The sequence below is a fragment of the Jaculus jaculus genome, chromosome 3 (genome assembly GCF_020740685.1).
Source record: "Jaculus jaculus isolate mJacJac1 chromosome 3, mJacJac1.mat.Y.cur, whole genome shotgun sequence".
NCBI classification, from domain to species: domain Eukaryota; kingdom Metazoa; phylum Chordata; class Mammalia; order Rodentia; family Dipodidae; genus Jaculus; species Jaculus jaculus.
The window spans coordinates 51571713-51598536 of record NC_059104.1 but is presented as its reverse complement, the minus strand read 5'-3'; the positions used below and the strand labels follow the sequence as shown (position 1 = coordinate 51598536).

The 26824-nt window shown below is 38.8% G+C and overlaps 1 protein-coding gene across 4 annotated transcripts in view; it reads right to left on the bottom strand.

Annotated features, from left to right (window-relative positions):
• The window catches only part of Diaph3 (diaphanous related formin 3), a 530142-nt gene that overhangs the window by 97485 nt on the left and 405833 nt on the right, over nt 1-26824 (bottom strand). For 3 of the 4 annotated variants that reach the window (XM_004651009.2, XM_045145418.1, XM_045145420.1), the window contains 2 exons: nt 18338-18433; nt 17775-17834 (listed from right to left, as the gene is read on the bottom strand). In XM_004651009.2, the coding sequence (XP_004651066.2) occupies nt 17775-17834; nt 18338-18433 (156 nt within the window). Of the gene's footprint in view, nt 1-4721; nt 4802-17774; nt 17835-18337; nt 18434-26824 lie in introns of those variants that run through there. The other variant, XM_045145419.1, reaches the window with a different exon arrangement.

Sequence of the window (26824 nt, the reverse complement as noted above, 5' to 3'; positions counted from 1 at the left end):
AAGAATTACTGTATTAGAATAATCTATTTTTTATTATTCTTTTACTTTTGAGAGAGAAAATGGGCATGCCAGGGCCTTTCAACAGCTGTGAATGAACTCCAGATGCATGAGCCCCTTATGTCACTTTGCGACAGGCTTATGTGGGAAGCAGAGATTCAAATGTGTGTTCTTAGGCATTGCAGGCAAACACATTAAACTACTAAGCCATCTTTCCAGTTCAGAATAGTCTATTTCTTGATGTGGGTGCTGGTTCCAAGGGCTACATGCAACCTCCCTCCCATCAAAGCATGCACTTGGAATCATATACTCTCTCATATATGCGTCTCTTAAGGGGAGAAGCATGAAACTATATGAAAAATACCACCAGACAAAAAAATATCCAGATCTGTGCAGTACACACTGCCAAACAGTGCTTTCACTGATGTAAGACGTTGTAAATTTGTGTTTTATTTCTCATTTTAGAAGTAGGTTTTGTATTCTTGAAAGAAGACAACAACAGGGCTTGAGAAGAGCTTTATGCAAAGTGGAAGAGATTATATGCAGGTTTGGAGAAGTGAATAGAAGAGCTGCATGTGACTAAGCCATATGGGACCACAACTGGAACATATCATACCTTAAAACAGATAGGCATGGGTCAGGGGCACTCAAATTGCTGTAAGTAGAGTACAGAAAGTGGCCACAATTCAGTACACTAACAAATCACTCTCACAATGCTTTCTCATGTTGACAACAAACAGTTCATTTCTAGGAAACATTACAAGCTTCCACAACATGGTCCCTTGATTTACTGACCTTTATTATTTCATTCCGTGACTCATTCTGAGCAGATTGTGGCTTTTACACATTTGGGCAAGGAAAGTGAATGGGGCTCAGTGGATGAAGAGAAAGTAGGTTAATAGAATGGAGAGTAATAGGCCGTGTCCAGTTTCCCTTAAGTGAGTACCAAGCAGAAAGGCCAGTTTAGGAAGTGATGAAAGCCTTGAGCCTCATTAGAGAGGAGCCACTGCCAAAGGCTGCCAGTGCAAAAGCAAGTCTCAGGAGCGGTCTTTGGCAGTGCTGGTAAAGTGGACTGCATCTCCCTTCACACTTAGGCCTGTAGTTATTTCTGCTGGAACACTAAAAAAATGAGAACAGCAGCATTTGGTGCACTGCCCCAGGACAAATCACAACGCACTTTACAAGATCCCTTCCTTGACCTTCTAGGATGTGGGGAAGAAAAGCAAAGGGACGCAATGGGTTTTGACTCAGTGGTGAAACAGCACTTTGGATTTCATCAGTTCTGTTCATGGTATGCCAAACACAAGCTGAGGAACAGCTTAGAGTAGCCATGTTAACAAGATGGGAAGTACAAAGACTGATAATAAAATAGTTGAGCTATTTCTTCTATTTGTATCCTGGAAGTTGTACAGCTTCTGAATCACTGGCTTAATACAAGATGGTATTAACAATTTAATGCTAAATCTAAACAGTATTTACCAGCTCATCTTTAAATGTGAATCTGTTGGTAAATGTGGATTATGCTTTTATTTGCCCATAATATTAGTACTTTTCTGCTGCATAAATGCTTTAGTGAAAAGGCATGCATACATCATTTAAGAGGCCTAATTATCATATTGCAAGATGAAAGTTTCCAGAATCTTTACCCTTGGGGTTGCTTACAATGGACTAGGTGAGGATACATAGCACTGACACGGGAGGACGAGGTGATACACTACTGTTTTCTTTCACTACTTCAGGGCCCTTCATTTCCCATTCCTCTAGAAACTGGGATGAGGCATCTCCTTTGACTAATTAACCCAAAGAGGTTTGACTAATAGAAGAAGATTGCAGGCATAATTACTTAAATGATCATGTACATAGCACTTAATGATCATTATCATTTATTCTAATATTATTGCTAATAAATGGTAAAACGCTTTAAGCTAAATGCTGTCACTTCACACAAGTGCATCATAGCCAACAGTAATAATTCCTAATTTACTTGGGGATCGATGAGGCAATGTAGTTTTCTCAGTGCCTGTCGATGCTTGCTTCAATTTCTACACTCCTTAAAAGGAAAAAAAAAAATAGTATTTATCTCTTTACCTAAACTACATAGTAATCAGTCACAATATCATGCCATTCCAAACCACTAATACCAGATATATCTCTGGCTTTCATGAAATCACTGTAATATATTAAGGTCACTTTTCTCTACAAAAGAGTCAATGATTTTAACTACCATCAATGTTTCAGAAGCTAATTCCACCCCATTCTCTTGCTTACTGAGACTCAATGGATAGAGATTAACCACCAACTTCTTAGGAACCACTGGAAGGCTACTTTTGCTTGACAAGGCAAAGACTGTAGAGTGGCACTTGAGTTTTCCCTATGTTCATTTTCTCATTACTTTTTCTCAGATTAAGAATGATAAGGGGAAAATAATTCAGAAGAGTGCTGTAAAATCCTTGACCAATGTTATCTACAGAACACACAAAAAGGTTGGAGGTGTGTTCACCTTATATGCAAAAGCATATTTATTATCCTGATCTACCATGATTTCCTCTTATTATCTCTGATAGGAATGTCTCTCCTGGAATGTACATTAAACAGCAACTTAGTTTGTAGATCATGTAGAAATGATAAGCTGAGACCAGAACTGGAAGAAGTACAACTTAGGTTCTTGCACAAAAGATAAAATGAAGCAGCTGGAGAGATGGCTTAGCAGTTAAGGTGCTTGTTCGTGAAGCCTAAAACTTACGTTCAAATCTCCTGGTTCCACGTAGCCAGATACACAGTGATGCAAGCATGTAATGCTGCACATGTGCCACAATGACATGCACACATCTGGAGTTCATTCACAGCAGGCTGAAGGTCCTGGCACGCCCATTCTCATTCTCTCTCTCTCTCCCTGCTTCTTTCTCTCTCTCTCAAAAATAAAATAATAAAAAAATTTTTTTAAAGAAAATGAAATGTGGTGGGAAGAATAGAAAAAATAAAAACCACACATGGTGCCCTTTAGGACAAAATAAGAAAGACATGCAATGGAAGAAGGGGTTTTGGCTTCAATTATGTCCTAACAGGGACAAACTCATTAGCTCATACAACTGCTAGAAGAAAACATTAGTTCTTGTTAACTTAGTTCTCTCCAAAAGGGTGCTTACCACACAGCACTCAGCAGAGCTAAGTGAGAGGGATAAACTTTGACAAACGATCCAAGATGAAAGCTGCAGTATATTTTAAATCCAACATTATTAGTGATAAATCACTATTTTTGCCCTAATTAATTAGCAGCAATACTAACCCTGCAACATTGTGAGGGGTGTGTGGTGAGGAAATCATGCACAGTGTGAGTACCAGCTCACTGGGCTCCTTCTTGGAGTCTGGCTATATAGCATTCCTACTTTTCTGGCTATAACACAAAGAACTGTGTCAGGTACTGTACGATGACCATATGTCCCTGAAACGGGCACTTCAAAGCTGCTTTTGTTGAAAAGCATTGACCACAAGGTAGCTAAGAGCAGAATGACAGTCTGGCATGGCCACCTTCATTCTCTATTTGTTTCCTTTACTCTGGCTCACCTGTTTAGTTCATAGGTTCATATGTTACTCACTTAAGGAGTGTCTAACCTATCTCACCTGCCTTTAATAGCTGTAGTACAAGGATAAGTCATTATCCTAATCCTGCAGTAACCTTGAATTCCAGGAAGAAAAAAGCCTCCCAGGTAAGACCAGTCCCCAGATGAGGGTAATTATCCACCAGCACAGGATGTACCCTGCAGCACAAGTAATCATTTCCTGAGAATCACCTTGCCCTCTCTCAAACAATAAGGACTTTTCCTGACTACCTCACAGGACCAGAACTGAGACAATGATCAGCCAGACACATGTAGACCAGCACTGATTAATGATGCACATTTTTTGTTCCTTTTGCCCCAGTTCTTTGTCTATTTAAAATGTGTTGCCTGGCGTGCTGGCACAAACCTTTAATCCCAGCACTCAGGAGGCAGAGGTAGGAGGATCACCGTGAGTTCAAGGCCACCCTGAGACTCCTTAGTGAATTCCAGGTCAGCCTGGGATAGAGACCCTACCTCAAAAAACCAAAACAAAAATTTTTTAAAATACTTTATTTATTTGAGAGAGAGAGAAAGAGAGAGAAGAGAGGGGAAGGGAATGGGTGCACCAGGGACTTCAGCTGCTATAAATGAACTCCAGAGGCTATTTTATGTATCTGGCTTACATGGGTCCTGGGGAACCAAACCTGGGTCCTCTGGCTTAGCAGGCAAACGACTTCACCACTAAGCCATCTCTCCAGCCCTCCTTTCTCTATTCAAACCTAAACCTAATATCAGAATTCTAATGATAAATTTGAGGCCAGTAAATCTCATTCCATTCTTCTTCTCGGTGTGGCCACATTGTATAATCTTTCTTTTTCACCATTGTCTTTTTATGGGTGATATGTTGGGAAAGTGGGCAGAACCAAGTCACTTGGGCTGCTGGAGCATTAAACTAAAATCTCTAGCTACATCATTTTTTTTTTAATTAAAAATTGCCTCTCATTCTGTTAGTGACTGTCAATAAGGCTTTCCAAATTTGTCCCAAATGATGGTTTGAATGTAAAATGTTCCTCATAGCCTCATGTGATTAAGCCTCATATTTAATTGCAGCTAGTGGAGCCTTTGGGAGGCAGAATCTTGCTGGAGGAGGTATGTCACTGGGGTGACCTTGAGGTTTATTAGTTCAGAGGTATCTTCCTCTTATCTCTTCTTCCCAGCTGTTGTGACAAGATGTGGTGCCACTGTCTGCTCTTGCCATGCTTTCCCTGAAAAAAATGAGACTTCCCCTCAGAACTGTAAGTTGGAAATAAACTCATTCCTTCCACAAGCTGCTTCTGGTTGGGTATTTTGTCCCTTCAATGGAAAGGTAATTACTACAATCCCCAATCATATGAGTATAGTGTACAACTTCATTCAGATTGATTTGTTCTGCCCACCTATCTCTTCCTACTCTGGTATGAACACCTGTCCTTTCCAATCTCCTGCTGAACTTTAATTACCATCATAACAAGAGTAAGAGATGCCTAGGCATGAGGGCCCTGCCCTTGTGAATGGTTAATACCATTGATACAGAAATGAGAGCTAGAGTAGAGCATTGTGATAGAGTCATATGTTGCAGCAATGTGTCTATTAGCCAAGGAGCACCAAGGACTACCAGCAGCCAACAAAGTCTAGGAGAGATGTAGGAAACAGTCTTTCTTTCAGATCTTCCAGAAGGAACTAGCGTTGCTGACATGTCTTCACGTTTCTAGCAGCTGTTACATTCCATTTGTTTTAGTTTGTTGTATATTATACATGAGTACACCTAAGGCCTAGAGAGAGAGATGTCAGGTAATAAAGAACCTGCTGCCTAACTATGAGGATCTGAGTTTGATCTCCAGTACCTACACAAAAAAAGCTGGAGCTGGGTATGGCGATGAATGCTTGTAATCCCATTCTGGGGAGGTGGAGAGATGGAATCCCTGAGGCTTTATCCTACTTAGTGAACTCAAGGCCAGTGAGAATGTCTTAACAAAAACAAAAGGCAGACAGCATCACCCAAGGTTGTTCTCTGACCTCCACAAACATGTACACACACACACACACACACACACACACACACACACACACACGAGAGAGAGAGAGAGAGAGAGACAGAGAGAGAGAGACAAAGAGAGAGATGAGGATACCTAGACTGTGTTTGCTCCTTACTACATATCATGTCTGTTCTTTCATTGCTGTATTTTGTTGTTTCAAGTTAACAATGTGTTAATCTCATATGAGTTAAGAACTACTAACTTTTTACTCTTCTCTGTTGCCATTGTTGTGATCTCTAAAGGGGAAAAGTTAAGTTTATTACTATTTAAAAAGAGAAGCCAAACTGGTCCTTGAGATTTTAGTTTTTTTTTCCTATCAAATATAAAATACACAATATGTATATTGTGTATTTTAAGGGAGGTCTAGGAAGTATTTGTAGCAAGGTAGTTTTACTATCTCATTGGTATACCTGTCCTTCATATGACTGCCACCTTGTTCAATACCTGTCTAACTCCCAATGATGCTTCCATGCCATTCTTCAAGGACAGACTATTCTGTCAGTCCCTTTAAGACTTTGACAAACAGTAAGCATTTGCTGGGCTGGTTTCATGCTTTTACAATGACACCAAACAAAATCAACTACTCTTCTTTTTAAAGTACCTACTGTGTGTCAGGCAGTTTTCAAATATTTATTCTGGGCACTGGCACCAATCTTGAAAAGTGGTTTCTGTGTCTATGGAGACTGACCTCTAATGAGGAAAAATAAGACAATGTGCACTATGAAAATGGAACTCGTGGTTCCCCAGAAATAATTAACATCAAGTGCAATGTTCTTGTACCAGAGCTCTGCTAATAATGCACACCACACTGGAAGAAACCCAGCCACCCTCAGGCTCTCACTCTCCCTGCTGTATCTACAAATGTGACTGAGGAACAAAGCAATGCCAAAGCCCACATGAGCAGGTATTCTCCAAAAGGTTTCATTATTTCCCTAAATAATCACAATTTTCTGCTTTTTATAAAAATAGTTTTTTTTTGGGGGGGGGAATGAATGAGAATGCCCATGTCCAGGGTCTCTAGCCACTGCAAATGAATTCCAGGTACATACACCAGTTTGTGTATCTGCCTTTACATGGGTACAGGGGAATCAAATCTAGTCTGGGAGGTTTTTAACAGCTGAGCCATCTCCCCATCCAACCACCACAATTTTCAATGCAAAACATCCCTTAAGAAATGCAATGGTTGCCAAGCATAATGGCACAAGCCTTTAATCCCAGCACTCGGGAGGCAGAGATATGAGTACTACAGTAAATTTGAGGCCACCTAAGACTCCAGAGTGAATTCCAGGTCATCCAGGGCTAGAACGAGACCCTACCTTGAAAAAAAACAAAACAAATAAAAGTAGAAAATAGCAATGGTTCTTTGGGCTAGTGCACAGAAGCCCTTTCAGTATGCCCATGGCCCATGCAGCACTACAGTCACAGTCAAAGTCAAAACTTTTAGGTCATTGAAGACCACCCTTGGTCACATGGCCTGGGATATATCTTTGCTACTTCTCTTCCCCTAGTCTTCACATAGGCCTCTCACTACACAAGCAGATATGTTCCTTTTCCACTAGGCCATCAGTGCAAAAAGTGTTTTCTGTCTCCCTGACTGATTTCCTGACGCTCTTCCTTCAGGGATTGACCTGTCCTCCATTGCCCTGTCCTCCACCCCACTTTCAGGAAGAGATCTTACATCCTGATTCTCAGAGGAAATACGCTTTATCACCTGAGACCTTCAGAGTTTTCCTTATGTAGCTTATGCTCCTGCCTCTTGTCCTTTTCACTGTGTAACTCCTGCTCTCACAGCTCAACTCTTAGGACCCTCACTTCTGCTAATGACTACCTAATTCTTCTACCTCCAGAGTGACCTCCACTGTGATGTGGAGCGACAGCACTATGATGACTGTATTCTCTGACCCATGAAGGGCAAAGACATAGGACATAGTCATTCATTCCCTATAAACCACTCTGGTCTCAACTATTCCCCCTTTTCTCTTTCCTTCAGATTCAGACTTAACAATGACAAGAGCAACAACACTCAGCTCCACACCCCACTCTTCCCATGTCCGCTGTTTCTCCTGTCCTACCAACTGTTGCTCCTCCTGAGAGCAGTGGCCCTTGCAACCTTCCATCCAGTCTACTCAGGTGCTCATCTAGCTGTGTTGGCTTGACCTTCCTGGCTTTTGTGACTCATCTTCCTTTTGGCTTCCATGAATGTCACTGTTAAATTCTGGGGAGACTGCTCCTTTTTTTTAGCTCCTCTTCCTAAGTGGCATTACCTCAGAATGCCTGCACACCTCCTGCCAAGGGGCAGGGGAATCCAGTGACACTAACGGCCATCCCAGCTACGGATGGTCCCCCAGCATGTGGTGAGTCACCACAGCAGCACCCCTCCACTGGGTCTTAATTGTTTATCATGAACAGTTTGCCACGATGATTGTGGATCTACCACATCTTTCATGCTTTCCACATTCCTCACTATGTCAGTGACACTTCAGTTCTTAAATGGAATTATATTATAGATACATAATAAAACAACTTCCTATAAGTCTTACACCCCAAATTACCACAACCATGATTTATTTTGTGACTGTTTCCTCTAGGCTAGATATGACAAATGCCTTGGATAATGGCAGCTGTGATGACTAACAGCAGACCCTCACCTGAGGTCAGACCTGTAGCATTCCCTCGTGTGTGCAGGTGTGGAGGAGACAGTCCATGAGACCTTGACTTGAGACCTCTGGCCAGCAGCTACACAGGAGATGGGAAGTCAAATGGGGTTAAGGCTCTAGCAATGCAGCTGTTGTGAGTCATCACCTATGCTGGTGGGATTGTACAATGATGTAGCTGTCTTTGGATCACCTTTTCTAACTATCCCCTCACTGTCAGTCATCACAGTAAACCCACTATCTCACCACACTGGACTTGAAGTGAATCTCTTCTCTGGCCTTTCCCTGTCCTCTGTATTTGGGTGGATAAATGGTTCTTCACATCTCCCGAGGGAAAGTAACACAGCAGTAATCAAACAAAATCAGTAACTATCTTCCTTCTTGAGAAAATCTGGTAAAATCAATTGATCCTTTCATAAACACACACAAAAGTTCAAACAGCAGCTAGGTGCACAGGTCTCAGAGCTTCCAAAGCTTGTCCTTGAACTCCTTAGATATCCAGATTCTGAACCTCTTATCATATGAAAAGGCAGAGAGTCAGAGTGGGCCAGAATTTTAAAAGATCATAATAATCATGGTCTACTACAGAAGACAAACAGTGCAGGCAACATGCTAATCAGAAGAACAATTTCAGGGAGGCCAAAGACATTACTTTCCTTATACAATAATTCTCCATCTTCTTTTCACTCAATTTTGTCCAGGCTTCAGCATACATTTGTGAATGCTCATTATGTAAGACATTTTCTGTGTGTTGCATAAATGGCTTTTTAAAACATCTGAAGGATTTTCTAACCTGCTCATGCTTAAGAGCCTATCTGATAATGACTCTGAGACAAGGTTGTCCTGCCCTGGCTATAAACGTAGAAAAGAAAGCCTCTGCTGTCTACCCACAGGGCACTATTACCTAGGCAGGATCCCTGCTGAGTCCTTTCTTCCTTTTGCTTGACTACTTAGTAAATACAAGAGACTAATATTTGAATAAAATGTGAAATCACCCAATTTATTTTATGTTCCTAGCCTAGAAAAATTTCCTTAAAATATTAACAAATTTTGACAGTTCCAAGCATAAGGGTATCAAAACAATTAGTGTTTTAATAGCTCCCTTTCTTAGGTTATTATGCAGTAAGAGAATAACAACAACAAAATGTTCTCAAGCAAAATGCTACTTAGATATATCAGACCATTTTGCCACATTGTTCTTTATGCTATTTCTATTTTACATAGGATACAGTTAACAGAAACAGAAAGGGATGCCAATATTTAGCGTTGTGAGAAAATTTTCTAGAAAAGGACTGTTTTGGTATTGTCTATCTTGTTTTCAAAGAAGCCTGAAAACAAGCACCACAGAAAACCTTAGCAATTCCAGAATTCTACCTCAGGCCAAATTCTTGCTGCCAAGGGAAAGGCACATGGAGAAAAAGGGGAGCCAAGGCTGTGGGTTTGGGGTGGGGATGAGTGCACATGAAGTTTGATTCATGAACATAAAGTCAAATTGCACTCAGTGTCTCCCCTAAAATTATTTTGTAGAGAAATATGCTAATTCAAAGATATTTAACTGGCTCCACATTTAATTCTGACTTCACATCTTAAGAGTGGCAGAGCAGCTGTGCCTAGAGGCAATACAATCTGATTTCTATAAAAATCTCTCAAAGCTCCATATATAAATGGTAGAGTAAAAATAGATAATCAAATCCAAATTAAGGCTATTAAGAATTGATTTAGTGTAAAGATAATATAGCAAGATTTTGTTTAGGTTATGGATGTTCACTAAAAATGTGTAATACTTGTTTGCCTAAAATTTTGATTATGTTTTATCTTATTTTGTCACAGTTAAATAGTTTTATCATTAGGCTTTTTAATTGCATATACTTTATAGAATTCTTTTTGATTACTCCATATCCATTTAGCTTGGAAGAGATCCCACTGTACTACTTAATGAAAAGAGAAGCCATCTAATGAGGATGCATTCAAACTGCAGGCAGATGTACCGTGAGGCAAGGCAAGGCAAGGCAAGGCTTAGCACTTCACATTTGTGGAGCCTCAGTCATAAGTGTTCGACAGTGCAATGGGGAGAGAATTCCCCTAGGGTAACAAGAAATAATATACACTCAGGCTACAGAGAAAACAGATGCACAAAGAAAATGAGGAAATCATGCTCTTACAATTCTTTTTCCACTTTTGTGATACAGGGTCCACTATCATAAAATCCTGCTCCTCGTACACATTTTCTGTCTCTGTCTATTCATTGCTTATCTCAGCCCATTTCTAAAGTGCTGAGGCCGAGTCCATCCCTAAACTTCCTTTTGTTTGAAGGGCTCTCCATTGAACAACTCATTTGCTCATATACCTCTTGCACTTCTATGGGAAGGTACTTGGCATAGACCTGGCTACTTTCTTCAAACATCAGTAAGACCTTGGGAAGCTTTCTCTTCTCTTGCAACAATCCATAGGTCGCTGCGCAGTCCTCTGAACTCTTCCCCTCTGCTTCTATTTGTCACTCCAGTTTCACATTACTTCCCAAACACCTCAACAGACCACATTTCTTGGTCTGGCATCAGATTCTAAGTATAATTCTTTTCTATAAGGCCCTTTCCTTTCAAACAGGCCAGCTGGTTCATAGACAGCTTAACTGCCATTGTATGATCTTCACAAAAATGTATTGTTTTGGTTTTTGGTATTTTCTACAAATGATAGAAAATACCTAAGCTTGGAACACAGCATGTTAAACACGATGGCCTGTATTCATCAGCAGAGATATTTTCTTTTAAGTTATACTTTACTTAGAAAGGAAAACATTTCATAAGAGTCTTGTCTTCTAAGGAGTCATCCAATCCAGATTGCAACCCATCCTCCACATCAATCTGGCAGTTTTTTTGAGGTATAGACCAGTGGTGATCAAATATCTACTTTTGATGATATGCAGCATTTAAAGGAGGAGATGAGAAAAGGTTAATTATACTCAGAGTGGTAACTTTAACATTAGCATAGTAAGTTGTCCTTATGTGAGTGAAATTCAGGGAGTTGATTCTGCTCCTTAATGTGCATGTCTGTTCATGAAACACCTTATTTCTAAACAGCCATGTGCCAAGTACCAATCCAGCTAAGTGCTGGGTTTATAAAAGAAAACAGAAAACATTCTCCCTGAGAGCCCTGTCCCCACCCTCACAGAACTCATGACTGGCCTGGAAGATGGGCATATGCTATTAGAAGATCATGGATCCCTGAGGTTCCTGTGGGGTTCAAAAAACCCCTGAGAAGGTATACATGCTGTTGCTGGGGCTTTGGATATACCCTTTTTTCTTATTTGTCCTTTCAAACTTTTCAAACCTTTTATAAACTCAGCTTGGACTTCTTATTCCTCCAGAAGCCAAGTCTGGATTGCTCTTTGAACTTCCTGGTGTATAACCCTTGTCCTAGCATTTCCAAATGTATGGGACTTACTGCTGGTCTATTTCCCAAAAGATAGGGTTGGCATCAGCTATTTTCACATTCATTCATTCTCATTATCTCTTTCTCCCTCCCCCAGCATCTCAATGTAGAGTTTGGGTTGGTCCAACATTGAATGTACTACCTACCCTTCAGCTATTTTATATTTTCAATACTCCTCCCTTATCCTCCTGAGTGCTAGAATTATGGTATGTGTCACCATGCAGAGTTTTAAGTATCAGCCATGTCACATGTGCCCCCAGCCCAAGTGCTGAAAAGCAAATCAAGTGCTTTCCACATTCTAGACAAGCACTCTACAACTAAGCCTTGTCCTAGGATATCTCTGATCTCAAGTGCTTATTACAGTTTGTTGAATAAAAGATGCATCAAGGAGAAAGAGTAATTAAATTTCTGCTTATATCTTAACAGCCAAAGTCAAAGAAAATAACAGGTAAAAGATGTAATGAAAGTATTGTTGGTAAGGTTTGGAGCATAGCAGAAGGGACAGATGGCAATGTTTTCACTGCTTTGGAAGCCCACTGGAGACAGAAACCTTGAGGTCAGTGTGCCAAAATATAATATGTATGCAGACGTTTTAGTCCCAAGCCCCAGAGGATACTTAAACATATTTTTTGATTCTGAAATAAAAGACACTGTACATTAAAAACAAAAACAACTATGATGTTTGGGACTATAGTTATGGCTGGAAAAGGGCAAAAATAATATAGGGATGTTGAAATATAAATACAATAAAGATTAAAATTTTGTCAGATAAACTTAAATTTGAATTTTGGGTATATCCAAATGTGTGTGTGCTCATATATATGTGATCTAAATCTTCAGGTATTTATAACAGCATAATTTTATTAAAATTAATGTAGATGAGGCTAGAGAAATGGCTCAGTGGTTAAGAAGCTTGCCTGCAAAGCCAAAGGACCCAGGTTCTATTCCCCAGACCCATGTAAGCCAGATGCACAAAGTGACACATGCATCTGGAGTTCTTTTGCAGTGGCTACAGGCCCTGGTATGCCCATTCTCTCTCTTTCCCTCTCTCTTTCTCTGGTTCTCTCTCAAATAAGTAAATAGAAATAATTTTGAAAGTTAATATAGATGTTTTAAAACTGATTTTATTATGAAACATAAAACAACTATACATCTAGAAGCTACTTTTATAACCCAAGCCTCAGATTAGGAAAACAGTGCTATCTAGTGGTTACATCTGGAAACAAGAGGTGAGGTACATCAGAGGCTAGAGAACCCCAAGGTTGCATCTCAATGGTTGTACATTAGTCACAGGAGAAAAGGGTGCACAGGAGTCTCAAGCTCCTAGATAGGAAAGAGATTAGTTCAGACAGTTCTTCCCAGGGAGGCTGGCAAAGAAACCAGACTCAATCTAAAAGTATTATTCTAGGCAGCAATCAGACACTTTTCATATTTGATTATTTCCAAGTATGAAATGAAGACAAAAATGTTAACTGATGGAAGTATTGGGACTATTAAATGGAATTATAGGTATACACATTGCTCAGCAGAGTGGTTGGCATTTAGGAAGTCATCACTGAATGTGTATTAATTCTACTAATGTAACTTTATGTATAATATAGTGAAAATCATTTTAGATAATTGCAAGAATCTTACAAATATGTAAAGCATAAGCTATAAGGTCAGCACCAACAAACATACTTGTATAAAATGTAAGTATCAGGCATTAGTATTTTTTTGAGTATACAGAAGCAATTTAAAGAGTAAAATGGGTTCAGTATCACATTGTAATCATATAGTTTGTTGTAGAGTTAGTAGTTTCAATGAAGACCAAGTTATTTTTAAAAAGTGAACGACAAATGAACTCTAAAATAATATCTTATTCTAAAAGTCATGATAATACCTTTTCACTGAAAAGAATTTTCTTAATTGTTCCCTAGCTAGTAGTGCTAGGTAGTGCTGCTGGGGAAGGTTGTAGGATCCAGAGGTGGTAGAGGTTTGCTGCAGAAAACAGGTCACTGGGGGCAGGTCTTAAGGCTTTTTAGCACAAACCCCACTTCCTGTTTCTCTTCTTCCTGACTGTGCCTACAATGTGAGGAGCTCAGCCGACTGTGCCTGCTGCCATGCCATGCCCACAAGAATTGAATGTATGCCTCTGGAGCTATAAGCCAAAATAAACCCCTTCATCCTTAAGTTGCTTCTGGCTAGGTATTTGTTCACAACAATGAGAAAGTAACTAACCCACCAGCCTAATAACTCTTGTCTTTAAAAACATCATTCTTAGATAAGTTGGACCATTTGGATTTATTTCTAGTTGGTCAGAAAGGTAAAAGGGGAAGACAATAAATATCAATATAAAAAAATTAAAAGATGCTTGAATTCATTTCATTTATGTTAGAAAACAGAACTTGATATTTGTGAAGTATCTCCTTTGGCTTTTTGGTAATCTACTAGCCTAATTATCAGAACAGCCTTAACATTTAAGATAATACATATTAGTTTTGTAAGAATTCAATGCTCAGCAGCTTTCACATAATGAGCAGAGATACCACAATTTATAAGTGTTTATAACTGAGCCATTATATCCCAAACATTTTTACTAACGTTACAGTCACAGAGAAACTGGGTTCCTCAAGCTGGTGTACAAAGTTTCTGCATACTGCCTAAAAATATTTATTTCAAATTAAATTTTGGATGTTGTTATCGTTGTATTATAATCATTGTGTGTAGCTATTTTTTTTTCATAATTTTTTCATTTACAATGGGACTGTGTTGTTTATTTACTAATCAAAAAATTTTTGACTTCCAGTTAAGGTGGCAGTCTAGAAACTACACCAAAGCAGCTTAGGGGAGAAAAAGCCAAACAAGCAAAACAACAACAACAACAACAAAAAACACCAGCAAAATACACTCTTCTACTAAAAAGTGAGGTGTATAAGAAATTATCAACTGCAGAAGAGAGGTAGGTGCAAAGCGTCTAGAGACCACAGAAGCAGACAGAAATGGCTCCAGAAGTGGTGGAACCAGGTCCGTATGGCCACAGCTGCAAGGCTCGGCCAGAGCCATAGGAAGAACCAGGTGAGGGGATTCTCCACTCACACCAGCCTACTCGCAAACTCAAGAAACGTGAAGGGAAGATGGCAGGGAACAACGGAGTGGCTGGTGAGGAAGAGGATTGCAAGGACCAATGGGAGAACTTCAGCCACCATCCACAGCCTCCCCTCCACCACCACAGCACCAGCACTAGCAAGCACCAGAGAGATCTGGAGAAGGGAGCTCACCAACACAGCATCCAGCACAGGTGACCAGATAGGCCACCTGAGACCACAACACAACAAAGAGGGACCCAAGCAGGAGTGTAGCATAACTGAGACCAAAACCATCCCAAAAGGTAACTAGGATTACAACAGGTCAGTACCCTCCAAATAGGCCTGGTATACAGGCTAAATCAGAAGTGCTAATTGCACCTTCCGTGTCAGGGTGTCCACTGTCCCCACCCCACTTTTATTTAATATAGTACTGGAAGTCTTAGCCACAGCAATAAGCCAAGAGGCACACATAAAAGTGATACAAATTGGAAAGGAAAAGATCAAGGAATCAATATTTTCATATGACATGACTCTATACATTAAAGGACCCTATAGACTCTACCAGCAAACTGTTAGAGCTGATAAACACCTTTAGCCATGAAGCAGGACACAAAATAAACACAGAGAAATCAGCAGCCTTCCTATATGTTAACAACAAAAACACAGAGGATGAAATCAGAGAATCACTCCCATTCACAATAGCATCAATAAATAAATAATTAAAGTACCTTAGAATAAAACTAACCAAGGACATGAAGGATCTCTAAAATGAAAACTTTCAAACACTCAAGCAAGAAATTGCAGAAGACACTAGGTAATGGAAAGGCATCCATGTTCTTGGATTAGAAGAAACAATATTGTGAAAATGGCAATCTTACCAAAAGCAATCTACACATTTAATGCAATCCCCATCAAAATTCCAATGATATTCTTCACAAAAATAGAAAAAACAATCCCAAAATTCATTTGAAAGCATAAAAAATATCTCGAATATCTAACACAATACTGAGCAACACAAATAAGGCTGGTGGTACCACCATACCTGATTTTAATCTATATTACAGAGCCATAGTAACAAAAACAGCATGGTATTGGCAGAAAAACAGACATATAGATCAATGGAACAGAACAGAAGACCCAGATGTAAGTCTGGGAATTTTTAGCCACCTGATATGAAACAAAAATACCAAAAATACTTGTTGGAGAAAAGACAGCCTCTTCAGCAAATGGTGCTGGGAAAACAGCATATGTATTTGTAGAAGGATGAAAATAGATCCTTATCTCTCTTCATGCATAAGAATTAAATCCAAATGTGTCAAAGACCTTAATATCAGACCTGGAACTCTGAAACTGCTAGAGGAAAAAGTAGGAGAAATCCTTCAACATACTGGTCTTGAATGAGGTGGTGGAAAGAATGTAGAGTCAAAGGAAGGGTGGGACTCCTTACAATGTGCTCCTCTAGACACAAAATGGCCTATATATCCAAGACCTCACAGTACCCGACACTACCTATACAAGATCATCATAATAAGAGGAAAAGATCATGACATCAAAATAAGAGAGACTGATTGAGAGGGGAAGGGAATATGATGGAGTGTAGAGTTTCAAAGGAGAAAGTGGGGAGGGAAAGGATACCATGGGATATTGTTTACAATTATAGAAGTTGTCAATAATAAAATATAAAAAAATGGAAAAAATTTGGTGTGATATGTAATAAAAATTGTAGTAGCAATTAGAGTACTGTATTATTGTCACAGATATGTCACTAGCTCTGTTCTCATGAGATGTTTTCAGACACTGTGGATTTATCATTTACTTGTCTACTAAAGAAAATCATCTGTAAAGTACAGGATATCACTATGCTCTTTGGATTTTGCCATCATTTAGTAACTATAATGGTTTAAAATTTTAAATTTGGAATTACTATTTATAAACAGTGAATTTTCTCGACATATTTCAATTCTTTCTTTCGTATTACTAGGAAAATCCAAAACATATATAAAGATGTACAGAAGGAAGGAAAAAGATCTAATTAAAATATTGCAATAGATTTTTAACTTTCCTCTCATTTCTTAAACTTGTATTACATAAACTGTGTCCCTGAGTCAGCTGGGACAAACACAGCTACTGTGAAATTATTACATTTCTGTGTTTTCTTTCTTCATTAGTCATTTTAGGTTACTCAGTAATGTGGCATACATCTCAATCACATGTTAGTAATTCTCTCTTTAGCATCCCCAAACCCACAAATGAAATCTGTCAAGACATTTCCATTTACAAATGTGGCAAACTTTGATGCCCACTCATTCTTAATTAAGAGTAATCACAGGATAAATGTGGCTACGACTGTGGAAGGTAAGCGGAACCCCAGAAAGTAGAATGGGGATAGAAAGGGGATCAAAAGCTAACAAAACAAATCAACACTGCATGGTCTCTGAGCCCATGACAGGGTACACGTGGTTGGCAGACGGTTTAGTAAGAGATTTCAGAAAGGGTTCAGTCACAGACAAACAGAGATGACATTAGTTCATATCTCTTATCAAACATAGAATATCCTTCCACAGTAAAATCATGCGAAAGTTTATCAGTATTTATGAGTTGGCTAAGATGCAAACTGAAATGCTTGTAATTGCACTGGCAAGCAACAGAGTAAACAGGCAGGGATTTAATACTTCAATTTATATTGTGATGTATATTAAGTCCACTATTGCAATCACACTGTTTGGAAATGGTGCACTTGACAACCCTGATCAGAAATGTGTGAAGGCAACGTCAAATAACAGTGAAAAAACATTCACTTGGGAACTAAAAAGAACCTAAGAAACAACCTCAGGCAAGAGTAAGGATGGCAAACATGAACACACAATCTCATAGTAAAGACACACATCTATACATTTTTGCTTTTTTAGTTATATAGAAACTTGAGAACTTTTCCGCAGCCTAGAAAAATCATAGAACAACAGGATAAAAGTAGATAAGAAGAATGTGCAATTTATGAATGTGGTTTATTACCATGGTTACAAACTTTGAGAACAGGCCTCTGAGACATTGGACTGAGACTCTGACGAATATCTGTGAAGAAAATATACAAACAAACAAACAAACAAACAAACAAAAAACAAATTAGAATAGAGGTTTCTTAATCTCAAGAAGGATAAAAGCATTACATACTTGGTCCTAAGGTTATGTATTTCTGGAAGCAAAGTGACGCTTCAATACCCTGAAACACTTGAAGCAGTAATGTTATGACTTCTTCTTTCCATTTAATTATATTGCTGTAAACTCCACTGGGACAAGGTGCATATGGTTCTTTAGATGAGACTTGTCACACTAATCAGGATTTTCTAGGTTCAGTGCATTGATTTGTTAATGTGTTACTGACATCAACCAACTGGAATGCATCTTTCTCTGACATTTGTCTTTGTAAGGGATTAAGCAATTTAGGAAACTTATGAACAGTTGCTGTCCACAGTACTGCATTCTTGACACATGACTTAAAAGAATTAAGAGGAAAAAAAGTGTTCTTCTCTATTAGAGTTCCCTAGAAAGTAACATGAAACAAGTATGGAATTCACCTTTCGGCTTCGGTGTCCTTTTTCTTCTGTCGCGGAAGGCAGCCCCTGACTGCAAGGCCTCCAGCAGACTATCCATCACTCCTGTCTCATCACCCTCTGTGAAAAGAGATGCAGGGAATTCCATCAGCCCTCAGGGTTACCATAGCAATGTCAAAGCACGCAGGCAAACTAGCGATGGTGATAGTAGGAAGAAAGAGATGCCAGGACTAAGGCAGCAATTTTGAAATAAAAAAGGACTCCAACTCCTTCATAAATCAACCATCTTTTAATGAAATGTGTCTCATTAGTGCTTGTGTTACTGTCCATTTTCAGTGACTGGCTTCCATTGATTCCCTTCGCAGCATGGCTTTCATAGACCAATGGCGCAATAACTTTAAATGGAATGTGGTTCTACTCATACCTGTGTCTTAGGTTATCATAAATCATATTTTCCCTTTAGAAATGAGTTAGGTTTTTAGGCATCAGACATTTCTAAAATCAACCAGGTGGAGTACAGCTGTTCTATTGTTATTAAAAATCTGACTGGCTAAACATAATGTATGAAATTAAGACTTCCAGGCTAATTTTTGTGAATATGATCCCAGTAATTTTTTTTCCATAGTTGGAAAACTGTCCTCTGACTTAAGGTGACAGAACGTAACCACTGCAAAGTTTTATAGAATGTATGCAAAGGTATCCTCTATAAATAATAAATAAGGCTTTCAAATTCTAAAAGGTTGCACTATTTACTATTAGTTTAATTTGATATTCTGTATATAATTAACAAAGGATATAGGTCTAGAGTGAATTATTCTACAAACCCCAAGTATCTTTAGAATATCCACAGGTATCAATGTTCAATATCATTCAAGCTAAGAAAAAAAAGAAAGAAAGAAAGAAAGAAAGAAAGAAAGAAAGAAAGAAAGAAAGAAAGAAAAGCTATTTGCCCAACACAAATCCAAAGAAAAAAAAGAGAACTTTTTATCCCTCAAATGACATTATTTGAAGGCATTTTCCATAAAACTATATTCCTGGTATGATAGTACATACATCTAAAATGGCAGAAGACTATTTCATAAGAACTTTCTATCCTTTTGAGACAGTTCCTCTACAGAGGACTGTTGAAACGTGAATGGAATCGAATACAAAGAACACACAATCTACTGTTGATACACACAGATAAAAATATAAATATGCATCAGCTGCTTTTCCATCTGCTTCTGTTGCATATTTTTAGAAGAGTATAAAACCTTGTAGGTTTTATGAAAAAATAGTGGGTGAGAAACAGTATCTGGAGGTTGTTCATTTATTTAAATTTAATTCTAAAGTGGTTTGATGGCTACTTTAAAATATGCTACATTTTTTCAGACTAATGAGAAACTACTTATCTGTCCTTAAAAAATTACATTCAAACTTAGCTACATTTTTCCTAGGACAGAATCCAGGTAATGCTAAATAAATATTTAAAGTAGTTGACTAGCAAAAGAACATAAAAGATTAACTTCTTATGCTATGTATTTTTTTTTTTTTACAAAAGGGAAGAGAGGTAGAGAAAAATATAAATGAGTGAAAACTGTTATAGATTAAAGGAAAATGAGGAAACATAAACTGTAACAGCCTTTGTTTGTCACCTGGATTATAAAAAAGTTATAAATGGCATTACTGGGCTAATGGCAATATAAGTATGGCTTGATGTTGATAATTATCCTGCACCAGTGTTATCAGAGAGGGATAACTGCTTCATGGCCAGGCAGGATACTCCTTCTGTTCCTAGGAAGTAGATCCTGATATGTCTAGGCCATGAAGCCAGTTATACACAATTTTGTATTCTCTCTTTCATGGCTATGCACACTGTCCTCTAAACAGAACATCTTTCCCACTTCTTCATCAAGCTCATTCCTACCTTTCCTATGAGACACAGAATTGAGACTCATTCCCTAACCCGTGTGCTCTAACCATAACCCTTCTATGCCCTTGCCTTGCAATGCATGTGGTAATAAAGTCCCCACCCCCCGGATTATATGTTTACTTGACTGTATCCTGGGGCTAGAAGGCCATGGAGGACAGTGATCATTGGATTTCTTTATCTTTAATACCCAGCAATATCAAGTATTCCACAAAACATATTTGATCAATACATGGTAAATATGTGATGTTGCTTCCAGTTTTTAATTCTAATTCACCCAAACTTTATAATAAGTTAGGAAAAAGAATTAACATCTCAGCTGGGCGTGGTGGTGCATGCCTTTAATCGCAGCACTTGGGAGACAGAGGTAGGAGGATCGCCATGAGTTCAAGGCCACCCTGAGACTCCATAGTGAATTCTAGGTCAGCCTGAGCTAGAGTGAGACCCTACTCTGAAAAACAAAAAACAAAAACGAACAAGAATTAACATCTCTAATTCCTGAAGTTAAACATCTTCAATATTTTAGTCCCTGTGGAGTAAATCCCAATATGTTCACTTACACCTACAGTGTTACCAGTGGTTTACCCAATTTTATCTCTTAGAAACATCACAATCCATTCTTCACTCAAAAGCAACTGCCTGTGATTCTCCACATGGAATCAATGTTAATACAGTATACTACATGTTATCTCAAACACTGTATTTGTGTACGTCATTGGCTAAGTACACATAGACTTTTGGGCTAATCAACTCTATCAAAATAAAACTGACCGGTAAGATGGCAACACATAAAAAGGGTATACACATTAAAATACCTTCAGAGCCTTCACCCAGCATAAGTTTACCAGACACATGGCATTGTGTGCCAGGACATCACCATTCACTGAAATGTCTAGGTGCCAAGGGTTAACAAGAAATCTGTTTTCAGAAGCAGGAGAGCCACAGAAGTGAGGGGGATATGCGTGAGTTGCTGAAGATAGAAAACATTCTAGAGAATGATGGCCTGAAGAATAAGCAGGAGTCAGCCTTGATGGGGACTAAGGAGGAAGGAGTATTCTTACAAGAAGGGATAGCAAATACAAAGGCAAAAAGTAAGTAGAAAAACAAAAGATGAATTATATTTCATATTTATTTCATTTCATATTTATACCTTTCTACCACAAGATTGGGAAGTAGACTTCTGGTCACAATGGTGTCCTTCTAACTATGCTTTAGCTCCAGGTAGTGTAGGCAAGATCTGTGGGTCTTGAGTTTGAATAGGTCTCAGAAGACCTCCAGACCTCAAAAGAGAGTTAAATTACCTGAAGGCCTCAATAATCACCAGGATAAGCTTAATGAAAACTTAAGTAAATACAGGAATGAATTCCAAGAAGCATTAAGAAAATCAAAACATGACCTAAAACTGGAGCTCGACAAAGGGATGCATACTACACAGGAAAAAGCTACAGAAAATACAAACCAAATTGAACTAGTAAAAGGCTCTCTAGACACCCTCAAGAACAGAGTCTAAGAAAACACCAAACTGCATAGAGCATCCAAACATGTCAGGGATTAAATCAAACCTCACAACTATAACCTTAAATATTAATGGTATTAATTCACCCTACAAGAGATGCAAGTTGACAAGGTGGAACAGAAAAATGGACCCTTCAATTTGCTGCTTTCAAGAAACCCACCTCAGCGCTAAACACAGACACCTCATCAGGGTAAAAGGACAGAAAATGGTACTTCAAGCAAATGGAAATATCAAACTTTCACTGAAGAACTGAAACCAATGTTTCTCAAACTGTTTCACGTGATGAGAGAACAGGGAATGCTCCCCAACTCCTTTTATGATGTTAGTCAAACCCTAATAAGAAAACCTGACAAAGATAAAATAAGAAAACTATAGGCCTATATCCCTGATGAACTGAGATGCAAAGAACTGAACCAAATCCTCGCAAACCAAATCCAATAACCCATCAAAAGCATTTTCTACCTTGTTCAAGCAGAATTCATCCCAGGGGCACAGGAGTGGTTCAACATAGTGAAATTGGTCAATGAAATATACCACATAAGTAAACTTAATCACAAGAACAACGTGATCACTGCAATAGATGCAGAGAATGCCTTTGACAACATACATCGCTTCATGATCAAAACAATGGAGAGAATAGACATGGATAGTTTATATCTCTTATATCTCAGCATAATAAACGCTATATATAATGTGCCTAAAGCCCAAATAATATTTAATGGAAAAAGAATCAAGGTGTTCCCATTAAGATCAGGAACAAGACAGGGGTGCCCACTCTTACCACTGCTCTTCAACGTAGTACTACAAGTCCTATCCCTAGCAATAATTGAGGAAAAAGAGATAAAAGGGTTGCTAATTGTAAAGAAAGAAGTAAAGTTAACCCTATTTGCACATGACATGATCTTGTACATAAATGACCTGAAAGTTTCCATCTCACAACTTCTAAAGGTGATCAATTCCTTCAGTAAAGTGGCAGTATACAAAAATCTACACATAAAACTAGTAGCCTTTCTATATGCAAAGGAAAAGTATACAGAAAAAAAATCAGTGAGTCTGTCCCATTTTCAATAGGAACAACAAAAAAATTAAATACCTGTGCTAACACTAACCAAGGATGTGAAAGACCTATATAATGAAAACAAAAAAACACTTAAGAAAAAAAGTGAGGAGGACTCAAGAAGATGGAAAAAACTGCCACACTCCTGGACAGGTAGAAGTAAAGTTGTGAAAATGGCAATTCTACCAAAAGCAATATACAGAGTCAATGCAATACCAATAAAAATTCCAGCATAATTCTTCAAAGAGGTAGGAAAAAATGATGTCAAAATTCATATGGAATGGCAGCAGGCCTCAGGTATCCAAACACATCTTCAGCAAAAGAAATACCTCTGGAGGTATCGCCATTCATGCTCTAAAGCTATATTACAAAGTCATAGTAACCAAAAGAGCATGGTACTGGCATCAAAACAGAAATATAGACCAATGGAAAAGAACTGAAGACCCAGACCTTAGGGCAAGCAACTACAGCTACTTGATCCTTGAGAAAGGTGCCAGTAATATAGACGAGAGAAAAGACAACATCTGCAACAAATGGTGTTGGACAAATTGGATGACCATATGAAGAAAAATTAAACCAGACCCACTCATCTCAAGTCTAAGTGGATTAAAACCTTAATATAAGTCTTCTCCTACTGAAAGAAAAAATAGGAGGAACTCTTCATGATATAGGAATGGGGTAAGACTTCCTGAACAAAAAAACAGTAGCCCAGAAAATTAAACAATCACTCAAGAAATATGATCTCATGAAGCTAACAAAAAGCTTTTGTACGGGGACTGGAGAGATGGATTGGCAGTTGAGGCATTTGCCTGCAAAGCCAAAGGATCCTGGTCCGACTCTCCAGGACCCACAGAAGCCAGTTGCACAAAGGGGCGCATGTTTCTGGAGTTCGTTTGCAGTGGCTGGAGGCCCTGGCATGCCCATTCTCTCTCTCTCTCAAATAAATAAATAAAATATATTTTTTAAAACAGCTTTTACACAGACAATAATACTATAAGCACAGCCAATCAATTACCCACAGAATGAGAGAAAATTTTCACCATCTATACCTCTGTCTAATATCTAGAATCTATAAAGAACTCAAAAAAACCTAAACAATAGGGGATGGTGGCACATGCCTTTAATCCCAGCATTCTGGAGGCAGAGGTAAGTGAGAGGATCAGTATTGCTGTGAGTTCAAGGCCACCTTGGGACTACATAGTGAATTTCAGGTTAGCCTGGGCTACAGTGAGACCCTACTTTGAAAACAAACAAACAAACATAAAACAACAAAAAACTAAACAAACAAACAAACAAATCAAATAACCCACACCACAAATGGGGAAGAGAACTGAAAAGGGAGTTCCCAGAGGAAAAAATACAAATGGATGACACACACTAAAGGAAATGCTCAACATCCCTAACCATCAGAGAAATGCAAATTGAAACAACCATGAGATTCCAGTAAGGATGGCAGTCATTAATAAATCAAATGACAACAAATGTTGGCGAGGATGTGGAGAAAGAAGAATGCTCATCCACTGTTGGTAGGAATGAAAACTTGTACAACTACTATGGAAATCAATATGGAGATTCCTGAAAAAGATGAATATAGAGCTACCAACAGACCCAGTTATCCCTTTACTAAGCATTTACTCTAAATGCTCCATGCTTCTCTACAGAAATATTTGCTCAACCATGTTTATAGCTGCTTAATTCATAACAGCTAAGAACTGGAATCAACCCAACTACCTATCATTGGATGAATGGGTAATGATGTTTTGGTACATTTCCACAATGGAATTCTACTCAGCAGTAAGAAAAAAGAATACAATGAAATTTGTAGAAAAATGGAAGGACTTTGACTGGATTGTCCTCAGGGAACTCACACAATCACAGAAAGACAAATGCTGCAGGGTGTCACTCATCTGAGGTTCCTAACCTGGATCAGGTTGAGCTGCTGACATACCTGAAAGGCAACTCTGGGCCCAGGCTATAGGAATAGAGGGTTTGGGAGGAGAAGAGGGTGGGGGAAAACACAATACTGAACACAAAATGAACTGGTACCAAACAAAGTAATCTTTATCCTCGAGGATAAACTAAAAGATTGAACCTTCAACCGGAGTATTCAAGGAAAACCTGAAAAGAAGGGTCCTGGAGAGAGTGGGATAAAGCATATCCTTACATTATTTTTAGCTCTGGCCTGTAACGCCCAGAACCAGAAACCAGTTGCTACCCACAATGAGCTGCTGATCGAAAGAGACCTATGAGATCCTCAAAACAAGACAGGTTTCTGTCAAAGAACCTGACTACCCACCTGAAGTAAAAGGTAAGACCCTATTGCTGAAGACATCATATACCGCTAACACAGAAGACCTACAGACCTGGCTAGAATCCAGAACAGAACCAGTTCCTAGACAGCTGGTCTAGTGTTGGCAAGCACCACATGAGCTACTGGGGGAAAGTGGTCAACAACGGTCTGAGCAACTAGGGGTCTAAGCTACTCAGAAGCAAATACCCTGACAAGATGTACACACCAGTGCAGTAGTGTCACACAGCCTTGTTGGGTAGCCAATAGCTTTCTGATTGGCTAAGAGATCCACTTAGTGCAAAGGAACCCATATCTAGAATTAGGAACCAGATCAGAATCCTATGGAGACAAAGACTCTCCCATTTAAACTATGCTGACTTTACTCTCCCTTGCAGAATCTGTTTTTCTTTTTCAAATGGTAGCGAGACACGAGGAGATAAACTATCCCTCACTGTTTAGCCAAGCCAGAGCTGAAACTACAGAGGAAGTGGGGAGATGAGCAAGAATATAGCTGTCAAGGTGAGCCTGATAATCAGCACAAGGGTAAAGGAGACAGACACTGAGGGTACTCAAGACCTACCAAAACAGAGATCCAGAGACTCCTAAGAGTTCATCACTGAAGTAGACTTAAAACATATGACCTACCTCAGGGAAATTTGCAGAAGAGGGGGCAGAAAGATTGTAAGAGCCACAGGTTGGGCCATTATGTTCAGAAGTATTGCTTCCCCTCAAAACTGCCTGCTACTCTCACAAAGTATAACCCACAACTCCATTGATAATAGCTACAACCCTACTGGAAGGCCCCCAGTGGAATAGGGGCAGGGACAAGGGAAAGGATGGTACCAACAGATGATGTATCTATACTAAGTTTGTCTGTAATAAGAAAAAAAGTGTATTATAAATGCAAAGATTGTTTGGGACATAAAAATAACCATTATTATCATAGAGTGTAATTCCACTCATATCTACTTGCAAACTGAAAATATCTCAGACAAACTGTAGTCACTGTGGTAGAATACCACACAACCATGCCTAATTTGTAACTACTGTTGTGAAGACTGCAGAGTCAAGGGAAGAAGGTGAGTTAGGGAGCAAACAATTCCAAAGCAGTATCCATTGGCTGGAGTCAGGCAGAAGACGGATTTGTTAAGAACTGGTTTGAGATCTTTCTGTACTATGGCTGCAAGAAAAAAATTTATGGAAAGATTTTTAAGTAGTAGTGAGTTTGGTGAAGGATAAAGGGTGGAGAAGAAACAAGCATCTTTTCACCAGAGAAATGTGGAAGTCATCAAATTGAGATAAAAAAATAAAAAGCTGGTAGCACTTTGGAAGTTACATCTTCTTATTACAAAAAAAATGGTTACTGGGCAGGCTGGGGAGATGGCTTAGAAGTTAAAGGCACTTGTTTACAAAGCCCGATGATCTGGGCTTGATTCTCTAGTAACTATATAAAACCAAGATTCACAAAGCAGTATGTACATATGTAGTTCATTTCCAGTGGAAGAGGCTCTAGCACTCTCACTCTCATTCTCTCACTCAAATACATGCATGAAAATATTGAAGAAAATACCTAATTGCCACTTTGAACCAGAGCATAGAGAAGTCTCGAAAAAGATCAGACTCAGATCTTCAACTTTCATCAAAGAGATTTGTGGAGCTCTAAAAGGGCCATAATCAGGAGAGGTTGTGCTTGGGAGCCACCTGAATGAAAAGGACAGGAGAACAAAGTCCATGCCCTC